This window comes from Lupinus angustifolius, chromosome LG06 (genome assembly GCF_001865875.1).
Source record: "Lupinus angustifolius cultivar Tanjil chromosome LG06, LupAngTanjil_v1.0, whole genome shotgun sequence".
Classification (NCBI taxonomy): Eukaryota; Viridiplantae; Streptophyta; class Magnoliopsida; order Fabales; family Fabaceae; genus Lupinus; species Lupinus angustifolius.
In genome coordinates, this window is record NC_032014.1 from 9,527,931 (window position 1) to 9,541,000 (window position 13,070).

A 13,070-nucleotide genomic window follows, 5' to 3' on the forward strand; every position below is an offset into this window, starting at 1 on the left:
ATTTAAAGAGAAAAGTATAATAGCATATTGCTTTTGCTTTTGAAGGAACTCGTCTGTAATATTTAAGATAATTCTTACCCCATCCAAGCATGCATTATTTTTCTTTGAAGGTCCTAAAATGAAAATAACAAGCAAGCAAACAAACAAACATTTACCAAACCAAGAAACATTGTAATAGAAAAAGAGAAAAGTGAAGAGAATAGAGCCAATAACAACAAACGTGACAAGCCTACAAAGCTTTGTCTAGGGCAGGGCCTACCCGACAAGAGTTAGTGGGAGACAATTAAAACGTTCGCCCACAACCTTTTCTTTCTCTCTCTCACAAAATACACCAACCATACATTAATCATTGATAAAGACAAGACTGTCCCTGTTTTGTTTTGCAAAATGTTATTACTTATGATGTTTAATATTTTTTATATGATATTTACAAGGAGAAAAAGATATATACACTGACGGTGAAAGAGTTCTTTATATTGTCACTGCATTATCCAACATTCATTTTTAATTGTTATTGACTTTTCAGAAAATATAATCCAAATAAACGGATGATGCACTAACTGTGTATACATCTTTACATTGTCAGTGCATAGATTTAATAGTCATTTACAAAATTTATATTGTATTTATATTTTTTCTCTATCCGCACTTAAGAGGAAGTATGTTTGTTTTTGCATGCACAAAATATACCCTTTCAATTTTTGTTTTTGCATGGACAGTGAGGATTCTCTCTATTAGAGAGATAAAATGTCACACAATAATACACAAAATGTAATATATAATAACATTTTTATTCATTTGTTTATTATGAAATCACATTTTTGTCATTAAAAATATGAGTAAAAACAATCACTTACTTCTTCATTGATGAAAAAAATCCAGATACTATATGACTTTTCAATATGTTTTTATATAACATTTGTCTTCATTAATGTAGAAATACAATTGTGTGGGTACTTTAGATTCTCCTTAGAGATTGGTGTTCATCGATTATATATACTCCTAAGTCTCTGACATAACAAAATGCTTGTATATAGAATATCAAAAATATTACACAACTACTAAAATTTGTTATAGGGTCATGTTTATAGTTTATTCTTTTTTATGCCACGACAAAATCCTACTTATTAAATACATAGTATTATTAGAAACTCAAATTAAAGACTATGATTTCAACATAGTAAATATAATATTTTTAATGCCGATTTGTTTATTATTTCCTTAACAAGAGTTATCACTAGCCCTCATTACATTCCCTTTTCTTAAGAATGATCTCATTATATGACTGATTATGTAATCTAAAACGACAAACTATATGAAAAAGATTAAATATATTAGTTTTTTTAATTTATTTTCCAAAAAATACCTTTTTGGGTTATACGATGATAATTGGTATCCATTAGCGTAATTAAATTTGTTCCTTGTGTTCTTCTGCATATAAGTATAACTAGCTTTAAACTCTTAAGTCGTGTTCGATCCCATGACAATGTAAATCAACTGTCTCACATTTTATGTCTTATTTTGTTACAGTTCAATAAAATGTTGACATATATTTAAAAAGTAAAATAATAATAAAGTAACATTTTTATGTGGAATATAATTAGCTTGAGAATGAGGACATAAAGTTTTGGGATAAAGGATCCTAGTTCTTCCCGTCTAGCCATTATGCATTTTGGTATTGACTAAAGCTTGTGTGGAGAAACCTACAAGTTATAAACATACAAGAGAGATATGTTCTTCTATGTTATATTCAGACCAATGATAATGAAATAAAAATAAAAACAATAATAAATATTTAAATATTTCAATTGATATGACATATTTTCATCGGTACAGACAATATATCTGACATGATTTACAATAATAACTTTTTTTTATTAACCATGCATTGCCTAGGATCTTCTTGTTTTCTTGTGCCGTTCACACATATCCATAATGGTTTACATATATATATATATATATATATATATATATATATATATATATATAGTTGTTGTCACTCCCAAATTCTTAGCTTTATAGTGGGATGGATAGAACTGTTTGCATATATAGGACACAAGTCCGGAGTTCAAAAATTTCAGTCACCCAAATCTTATAAATCATTTTCTTCAACATAGAGATTTGGTGAAGGGTAAGAAAGTTAAAACGTTATGGCAGCTATTATGGTTCAGTGTTTATGAAACTCTCTGGTCTGCTCGAAAAAAACATGGTTTAATATCTAATAATGATTTTTTCATGTAACCTGAATTCTTTTACACGATCACTGCATTGTGCATGCACCGTTCATTTGTATAAGTTTTATTTAAGAGTCAATAACAATTATATATGAACGAGTAATTGCCCATGTTTAATCAAATGCATTTCATTTCTTTGCACCTCACATCTCATATCCATCTCAAATTTCATCAAAAATTTCCTCCAATCGTTGCCTAATTAACATGGTGCTAGCTTGAGATTTATTTGCAAGTCTAACATGCAAAACAACTATATTCAGTGCACCCAAAATCAACGGTATCCATCATATTTATATATAACAAAAATTGAGATGGACAGAGACGTTAAAGAAATTGTGAAAAATCAAAAACAATGGCTTCGCCCGGACTTGAACCGGAGACCTTCAGTGTGTTAGACTGACGTGATAACCAACTACACCACGAAACCTTGATGTTTCCTTTAAGAAAACATATACCTGAAATTATTAACCACATGAAACAACAGTAATTATTATTATAACAACTATATTGCTAATTATGAATACAAAACAAGAGGAATGTCGCACAAAATTTTGGTGAATAAGGTAAACAAGTAGGGAAATAATCGTACACCGAACCTGGTTGAAGATGTAAAGACACGTTTTTCAAAGTTTTTAATTAAACATCTTAAAAAAATATCGGACACATTTATGTGTAAAATATGTGAGTTTTAAGAGTAAAAAAATTGTAACAAGAGCACAACAAAACCGTTCTATAACAACTCTGCCTCATTCCCATTCTTATAAAAGTTCAATAGCCACTAGAATTAGCAAAAATTACTTGGAAGGCATTAACTGAATGGGGGTATCTTTTTGTGAATTGTGAATACCCTCATAGGCTTCCTTATATTCCAGTTCATAAGGGTTAAAAGAGATAAAGGAGGAGAAACTTTTGATTGTGAATGTTGTCCCCCAATATTCCAAAGCAGTCCACATCAAATCAAACCCCCATCTCCTAATGGAGGCCCCCTCTCTGCACTGCATCTATACCTTTTCATTTTTATATATAGAAAATCGACTTACTCTAAGAGTATGTGAAAAAAACTTACTTCATATTTATTCATTTTTAGAAAATTTAGACATGGATCGGGTAAAAGGATAAGATAACAAAGTTTTCATTATTTTCTTTTCTTTGTTTGATGTGTAATGGAATCCAAGGATATATATAACTTTTAAGGGCATTTTAATTTGAAATTTAACTAGATAGCCATTTTATAAATTAGCTACAAATATGACTTTACATTTTCACTAAGCAAGGACAACTCAATAAAAAATAGAAAACAAAAGAGAAAATAAATATTCATCCCGTGATTCCTCCAATTAAATTCGGATGATGATGCTTTTCTATTTCATTGATTTTTCCTTTTCTTGTGCTCTAGTAGACTCAAACAAGCTTGCATGTGTGCTATAGTAGTAATCTTCAAATATGATCAATCTTTTCCATTAATTTATAGCCCCAACAAGATGTAGTACACTAGTGTTATGGGTAATGCAATCAACATCCCAAAAATAACACTGCATTTAAAATTCATGAAGCAACTTTTGTTAGCATTAAAAGAAGCAATTGATAAAATAAGAAGGAGGGTGTGTGAAAAGAAATATCATGTTAATACTAATACAATAATTATACTAAGGTATTAAAAAAACAATGATTATACTGACCCTGTGCTGAGAATATCAGGATGTACATTGTATTCCTTTGCGAAGACAAATGGAACAATTCCTTGTGGTAGAGCTGCCTGTATTTTTTTACAATCGGATTTCAAAAAGCAAAATTAAAAAATCTTGCAAACTGTTGCAAAATATATAATATATATATATATATGAGATTTAATTCTGTTTTTTATTTTCTAAATCTTAGTAATAAATGGAATGACATGGTATTTACATGTGTTTTAAATTGTGTTCACAATTACATTACATTTAATATAATTGCAGAAAACTATGACAAATGTGAATGGCACGTCCGCAATTGTGGTTGCAGAAATTTTGAAACGGCGTTATTTCTTTGAGTTGACAAAATTTTCCTGCATCACCACTTAATATCTCATGTAGGTAAGTATGTTATCTTTAACAAACAGGTGCGGAAAGACTAATATGGTTTGATGTTAAAAATAATGAGGTCTAAAATAATAACTTAAAATTAATAGGAACTAACTTAGTAAGTTCAAAAAATGTGAAAAACTTAAATAAGGATGAAGATCTTTTGTTCTAATTGATGTCTCTAATGGTGTGTTACACCAATCAAGATATGTTATTTCGTTAAAAAAATTATAAAAAATATAAGAGAATATTTATATATTATTTAGTGTTATACTGTTATTGAATTGGTTAGGGACAGAGACATATTCCGTAGAAGATCCATGTTACCGAAATGGATATTAACCATATTGTGGCCCACTATAATTCCAAAGTGCATTTAAAACACTCATGTATATCTCTGTTTGCGCCAAGTTCTATTTTTTTAATTCGTCAGGACAGAAAATAAGAGTGGTGCCTTATTCCTAATCCAATTTGATGTTTTTGGCCATAAGTTCTACATTTGTTTCGCAGAAACCAAGATAAGCATGTTGCAAATTGACAAAATTTGCTACATGAAATCTAAGCCAATTTAGCAGCTTTAACAAATTGGAAAAACAGATTAGCTTATCTTGGGTGAGCACTGAGCAATGTATATATTTTAATGCAATGGTATTTTTTGAGGTTAATGCAACACAGAATAAAGTAATGGTTGTGGATAGAAGGGAACAATACCTGAACAATGGCAACGTGTAAAAGAGTTCCTCTGAGACCAACAGCTATGGAAGAAGCTGCCATAACAGCTGGACCTGTAAGGAATCTCATGGCCATAGAAAAAGCTGCTTTGGAATTTCCACATGCTATGATTCTTGGTTGCAAAGCCATGAACAGACCTGTCATAACACACATATCAAAACTGAAACATGTTCATCAATATATATAAAGGAATATACATTTTCACAGGAATTTAAAAGAAAATAAAGCACCAGGCATACCACATAAAACTCCAACTTAATGGAATGTGATGAGAGTGATATACAAAACCTTCCACTTGTAAATGAAAACGTTATTTTCATGACAGAAATCGAAGGGAAATTTACATTTTTTTGTTTCACTAGTTAAATTCAATCTTACTATCGAGAAAATAAAACATAAGCTATTTGTTTATGTTTTATTCAATCTTATATAGTTTGGATAATTGGATTTAACACGATAGTTTGGATAATTTTTTTATAGATTCTGGTATAAAACATAAGCTATTTGTATTACAATAGCAAAATTAAAATAAAAAAGCTATTCATGTTAATCACAGTTGACAAGCCATTCAAAAGTAGCTACTAATTAAAGAAGTTATATCATTTTCCCATTTTGATTATTAAGAAAATCTTACTCAAACATGCTTCCAGATCTTGCAAGTAAATTTTTCTATAAATGATTCTGTTCAGAAAAAATGGCAAACACGCACGCTTGTTTGTAATCATAGAAGAGTGGAAATATTGATAAAGGAAGCAGCATTTTATCATAACACTGCACTGTTTTCTTACTTTGCTCTTTTCAACACACTTGCCTCCTTGCTTTCTTTATAAATTAATACAAAAACACAAAGCATCTAATAATGATAATAATAATCAAAATACTTTTTTAAATTTGTTTATATTTTTGTGTCTAGTTAAAGTATTTTGTAAGATATGATGAAGCAAGGAGAGGATCTATGTTTATACTGACCAAGACTGAACATAGCCATGCCAAGACCTGCATCTGACAGAATGGAAATAGATTTTGCTATAATTGCAGGCATTTCAACATTCCACCTGTAAGGAACAACATAATCAAATCAAAATCTTATACACCAGGAACATGAAGGAATTAGACTGCAAGATATGCAAATGATTTTTTCTTTTTTTGAGTAAGCAAAATGGACAGAGAACACCTATTTCTAACGGTATTCTGTTTCATGTTTCGGACCAACCAGATATTGACATATGATTACAAGAAATTTAAAAAAAACAAAAATTAATATTCTGATTGGTCTGGGACAGGAAATGAGAGACCATGCCCCTGGAAGAGAGTAGTTACCTGAATGAAATCAGTGACCAAATTAGACCTAGTAGGCTAGAGTAGGTGTTGGGGTTTCTGATAAGTTTTCTCCACACCATAATCAATATAAGCCTTGTCATCACACTTGTTGGAGGCATAGTTTTTGGATTTTCATTTCCAACTTTGCCACCTTCATGTTCCATCCCTTTATTTCCAAAGCTCAAACCATCCTTCCCTAGGTACTCCTCTTGGGTAGAGTCTCTATTATCCTCCACTGATCATCAAGCAACATAATCAATCAATCAAAATAAGAAAAATAAACAAAAAAGAGAGACTAATAAGATGTAAAAGTACAATTTAAAAAAGGAACCTTTTCTTGGAGATACATTCAATTTCACATCTTTATGATCATGAACATTAGTATATTCATGTGCACCAAACACATCTGAAACTGGAGAAGCACTTGAACTCCAAACAAACATATGAAGATCCTTATTCCCATCTTCTGTCTTATTCTGTTGAGCTTGACCATTAGTACTTTTGGCATTAACATTTGAAGGAATATTTTTAGAGGCAGTGGTGGGAGAGAACATGCCAGGGTTTGGTGTAGGGTAGTGTCCTGTTCCAGAAGGGTAATGATACCTAGTCTTGTTATTATTATTTCCACCACCACCCTCTTCATCAAAACTAGAAGTCCTTGGAGTTGGTCCCCTTGATGCATCATTAGCACCAAAATTAGAGTTTCTGCCACCAGCCATCATAGAATAGAAATCAGTGTGGTTGAAACTAGACCCTCTTGGAGTAGGGTTCCTAGAAGATTGCAAAGAGTATATCTCAGCATTGGTAAGATTTGAATGCCTTGGTGTTGTTGAAGGATGACCCTGAGATCTTCTTGAAAAAATATCTGATCTTGAAGCATTGGATTTTCTAACAGTGACATGAAGCTTCCCATCTTGTTTGATCTCAGCTTCAGTTTCAAGAACTTGTCTTCCATCAAGTGACATCACATCAGAGTCAACATGGATAGAAACAATGGTTCCAGCAGTGTCTGGAAACTGTTCAGAGATTAACATCTTAGCACCTCTATACTCAAACATGAACAGCATCAAAGTGTACCAAATGATGCATTGAAGGACAACAATTTGTACCATTAAGCTCCCAGAGAACTCACCATACATCCCTTTAAGTAAAGGGATACCCATAACCAAAGTGTTTGGAAGGGTTGAAATGGAAAAGAGTGTTATTGTCCATTCCAAACAACCCCTTTTGCTCAAGTTGCTCCAAATGAAGAGAACAAGTAAAACTATAACTTTTTGAAGGGTATCAGCAGCTATAAAACGTAGGTTCATTTTGTAAGGGTTATTTGAGGCAATGAAGTGAAAAGATAGAAGTGGAACTGCAAAGAGAGCTACAAAACGGTTTATGCCAGAGCATTGGCTAGGGGAGAAAATTTTCCACCATTTTACTGAACCATATGCTAGTATCATGGCTACATAAAGTGGCACCATTGCTGTCATGACATGGTAGAAATCTATTAGAGTTATCATTTTTTGATCAAGAAATAGTTTTTATGAGGTTAGAAACAAGAAGAAGTTGAAGAATGAAAAGAGATGGGAATATGGTTGTATTGAAGAACGAAAAGAGAGCATGTGTTTTGGTTTTTGAGGGAAGTGGTTTTAGCTCAGAGGGTGATAAGGACATGTATAGAAAATCTTTTTGCAGCTTTGATAGGTGTGAACCAAACTTGCACTTATAATCCCGTAAGCACTATTCATAGATGGACCATATCTTCTTTACCCCGCATATGTCATGGTTCGATCATAAAAATACTTAATAATTAAATTTTTAATTTAAATATTTTTTCGACTAATCACAACTCATGACATCAGACATGTTTTCCATGGATGAAGAAGAAGAATCTTGGCTTTACAAACAGCATCAAGATCACAAATGAACCAAAAAATAATCTGGTTTCTTGAATGATAAGAAAACGAAAAAATAGATGTATATTTCACTTGAAAAGATGATCTCATGTACAACACTCAATGGCTTATTTATATGAAAGAGAAGAGAAGAAGAGTTAGAACAGAAAAGATGAAAAACAGAAAAAATACTAAAAATAGTAACTAACCTACTAACGATTAAAACATAAATATGAAAAAATGTCGTAAAGTAAAGGGAAAGTTTTAGTTATGAGTTGTAGAGGCTTCCAAATCACCTCAACTTTGAGAATCATTAGTATTTTTAACATATAGAAGTGTTTTTGTTTTTTATTTATTTATTATTATTATTATTATAAATTATTTATTTAGCATGTTTTATGTGGGTTTGGCTCATACCATAGGAAATGGTTAGATCGGAAAGCTAGACCACCACTCTCATGGTAGAGCGAAGTGAGATGATAACTAAACATATTTCAGAAGGTACTTATGATATCTACATTTTCTCAGAACATTATTCATATGTGTCAATCTCAACCTCTCTAGAAGTGAGAGGCAACACCTTTATCATTAAGGGGAGTCTCGAAAGAAACCTTGAAAACCATTATAATATATAACGGTAAACAATAGAATATATAAGTCTTTCCATACATAGTAAATAAAATTACATAAAAAAGCATATAGAGTAGATGATATGCATCATATGATGATTAACAAGTAAATGTAATCATATACGAAATTATGATGTCTAAACCTCCAAAAAAAAATACCGGTCAAAACTGTTTTTCATGAAAAAATTGATATTTTCTAAAACAACATATTATAGATTCAGTTCTTAAACCTTCAAGTTCTTTGGAACATGTTGAGTCATTGTATCATTGCCATAATTGAGTCAGAAGTAATAACTCAAGAGAAGTTAATAAATTAGGAATTTTTTCAATACTAGAAGGTCGGATACCAAAGAATATATATTAGATGGAGATGCATGTTTTTTTTTAAATTAACAATATAGATTTTAAATTATTTATAAATAAAAATTATAATTTTATTAATCTCATTTTTATTTCGAATTTCATGCCCTAAGTTAATAATGGTAGCCTTAGGGGTGAATAGAAAATGAGAGTTAATGATTGGAGTATTAGTCATACAATTCTTAGATGATAAATATTTGTGTAAAGATATATCTATGTAGAAACAATCAATACATGATTGACAACACATTAAAATATCAATTCTAATTAAAATTTATTACTAAACAATAACACTTATTAAATGTGTCTCCAAATATGATGTATTAGTTTCATCTCCATACAAGTTTTCCTCTTAGATAATGAGAAAACCCAAACCCCAAGCCCACATGCACACACTGCACTAAGTTTTATGTTTCCTAAAAATGCATAAGCATGCATTAATTTGCTTATTTTAAAGTTCCTTCCTCCTCATAATGTTTGTAGAAAATTGGAGGGAGTAGTTCTATATCAATTCTTCAAGTGCATTGAAATAATTATAAAAAAAAAAAGAAAGTGTTGGAATTTTTAGAATATAATGATGTTTTGAAGTGAAATGAAAAAACTCACTAGTCCCACTTTGTTTGGAGGAGAGAAGTTGAAAGGCTTTATAAGCCGTAAGTTGCAGCCTAACAATTTTTTTAGTAAAATATCTATTAAAGAGAGTGATATGGTCGTGACTCAGCCAATAAGTATTATTTCGTGTCATTTAGAATTGTTGAAAACTACGGTAACAATAATTTTAAGACGTTTCTACTGCAATGACATTCGTAAATAATATTACTAGACCGAACAACTATGACCTGAACAAGCCATTTCAGTTTGACGGGGCAAATTTCAAACGTTGGCAACATAAGATGAAAATTTTCCTCACTATGAGAAATGTTGCCCACGTTCTGAAAACCGACATCCAAGTGATGTCGGATGAGACTGAAAAAGAGGAAATGAATAAACTCGCTATTAAAATAGCTCTCTAGAATGAAAGTGATTACTTATGTAAAAATTTCATTCTGAATAGATTGTCTCATGATCTCTATGATTACTACAACACATACAAGCCTTACAAATTAATTTGGTATGCACTTGAAAAAAGAAAATAATACCGTGGAAGTTGACACTAAAAAGTATACTATCAATTTTATGATTTTCACTACATATCAAATTATGAGAGTTTGAACAGTAACCATGTGAATTTGAGTGTGAATTCTGAAAGTTTGTTTGTTTATGAGAAAATTATGATTGTATTTAGTTTGCTTAGCTTTGAACTTATGGATGAATGTTGCCTTACTTCATAAGTTTTAGGAAAAATAATGTAAATATTTTTTGTTATTGGTTTTATTTTTATTGAGAAAGAGTTCACATTCCATATCTAAATTTGCTATATTTAGGTCTGGGCAAATGTAGCATTAGAAACTTTTTACCTGAACCAATATGAATTGTTAAATTCTAAATTATATGTGATAACTGCATCGATAACAGTCTATCAATATTATACATAACTTTTTGTCAGCGCATATATCTTTTTATTGCCTTTAAGCATCTAAGGTAAAGTTTGATATCAAGAATCTTTTTTTACATTTATGGGCATCTCATTTGGTAATGTGTCTAGCAGGCAAATGGAATTCCTAGATATTGCAATTAAGGAATAAGTAGAAAATTTGGATTCCTAAATTTTTAGTAAGAATGTTTCTACTGTCTATATTACCTAGCATCACATTCCCGAGAATGTGTCTGACTGTCTGATACCAAACATCACCTAGTTATTTGGAAAATGCAAATATAAGCTCATTGAATATATAATTTGATTAATTCTCATTGAATAATTATTTAACTTCACTTTGAACTCCATGAGTGCATTTCAAGTGGCTCCAAGAACTAAATTTACATGTTCATGTGTATTGAATTGCTCTTTGAATCAATTAACCATAGAAAACAATGTTAAACTATTTCATTAGTATTATCACTATAGCAAACACATAATTTAGACTCAGCTACCTGCGTCGCGATCTGAGTATAAGTTCTGTAAGATTGATGTGCCACAATTTGAGTATAAGTTCGGCAATTTCTGATTACTATTAATGCTTGCAATTGTGGTATTTTCTTAACATTGATATTTTCTACATAGGATATAAATGTTGGAGAAATAGTTCATGTGTATGTTTAAGTTATATGTAACTAAAATTGAAAATAAACTCAACAAGAAAATAAAGAAACTCAAAAGCGATAGAGGCATTGAGTATGACTCTAACATGTTTAATGATTTTTATAAATTAAATGGTATTATTCATGAAACAACTGCACCATATTCACTTGAAATGAATGGTAAAGTTGAAAGAAAGAATAGAACTTTAATTGAATTAGTTGTAGCTATTATGTTAAGTTCTGGTGTTGCACCCTCTTGGCAGGGAGAAATTTTATTAACTGCATGTTATGTGCTAAATATTCCAAGGCTAAAAGTAATATTTCCTCATATGAAATTATTAAGAATAGACAACCAAACTTGTCTTATTTGAGAACTTTGAGTAGTTTGGCCTATGCTCGGATACCATACCCCAAGAGAGTTAAACTCACAAGTAGAGCCTATGAATGTGTATTCATTGAGTATGTTATAAACATCAAGGCGTACAGGTTTTATGACCTTAACATGAAAGTAATCATTGAGTCTAATGATGCAGACTTCAATGAAATGAATTCCCTTTTAAATTGAGGAATAGTGAGGGCGCAACAACTAGTGACATACATGTGATTAACAATAATGATAATAACGTTGAGTCAGAAATAGAACCTAAAGAAGTAAGAGAACAAGGATTACTAGAGAGTATGGACCTGATTATATGGTCTATATATCGGAAGAGGATCCATCAACTCTCCAAGAAGCTTTGACTTCTTTGGATGCTGATTTGTGACAAGAGATCATAAATGATGAAATGGATTATCTAGAGTCTAACAAGACCTGACATTTAGCTGACTTGCCTCCTGGTTAGAAACCTATTAGTTGTAAGTTAATATTGAAAAAGAAATTGAAACCTGATGGCACAATGGATAAATATAAGGTTCGCCTTGTAGCTAAGTATTTCAGGCAAAAAATGTAGATTTCTTTGACACTTTTTCACATGGTACTAGAATAAATCCATTAGAGTACCAATTTCGCTCGTTGCGATACATAATTTATTAGTACACTAATAGATATTAAGACTGCTTTCTTAAATGGTGATTTGGAAGAAGAAATATATATGGAACAACCTGAAGGTTTTGCAATACATGGGCAAGAACAATCTCTACGAAGGGAATAACTCTAAATGAGACAAGTGTAACAATGTATTTGAATTATAATGTTCAACAAGAGAAAAAGAGTAGTGCAATGCACTTAAGAAAAAAGTTTCAGAATATATGTTTTTAGGAGAAGAAAATCGGAGTGTCGAGTGATTATATAGGTGAAGAAGATTTGCAACTAGGTTGCCAATTTGGAATAATAAAATATAAAAAAATAATATGGAAAAACTCCTACAAAATGGACGAGTTAAGGTAGGAATTATAAAAAAAAAATTACACATAAAACTCCTTATTTGTAGACTATTTACTTAAGGCAAAAAAAAAATTAAAAGCTCATTCATCGTAGCCAATTCATATGTAACTGAGTAACAAAATAAATTCACAAAAAACTCAATTTGAAGTCTCAATTTAGGAGAGAGTAAATTAAAAAAAATTACATCCTACTTGCCGATTTAGGAGAGATAATATGAAAAATAAACAAAAAACTCCCTTCTCCCTTGAGGGAGACGATTCTCATAGAAAAGCTTTAAAAAAAAATTCCTA

General features: G+C 30.9%; 1 protein-coding gene and 1 non-coding gene across 2 annotated transcripts; both read right to left on the reverse strand.

The window, feature by feature from the left end:
- Nucleotides 2,588–2,661, reverse strand: TRNAV-AAC. The gene has a single exon. It is a non-coding gene; the product is annotated as a tRNA-Val (tRNA).
- LOC109349677 (auxin efflux carrier component 1-like) lies at nt 3,462–8,047 on the reverse strand. Its single transcript, XM_019590582.1, has 6 exons — nt 6,678–8,047; nt 6,347–6,581; nt 5,996–6,081; nt 5,006–5,163; nt 3,914–3,990; nt 3,462–3,766 (listed from the first exon to the last, which is right to left on the reverse strand). The coding sequence occupies exons 1-6, from the start codon at nt 7,852–7,854 to the stop codon at nt 3,700–3,702; spliced, it is 1,800 nt and encodes a 599-aa protein (XP_019446127.1). The 5' UTR covers nt 7,855–8,047; the 3' UTR covers nt 3,462–3,699.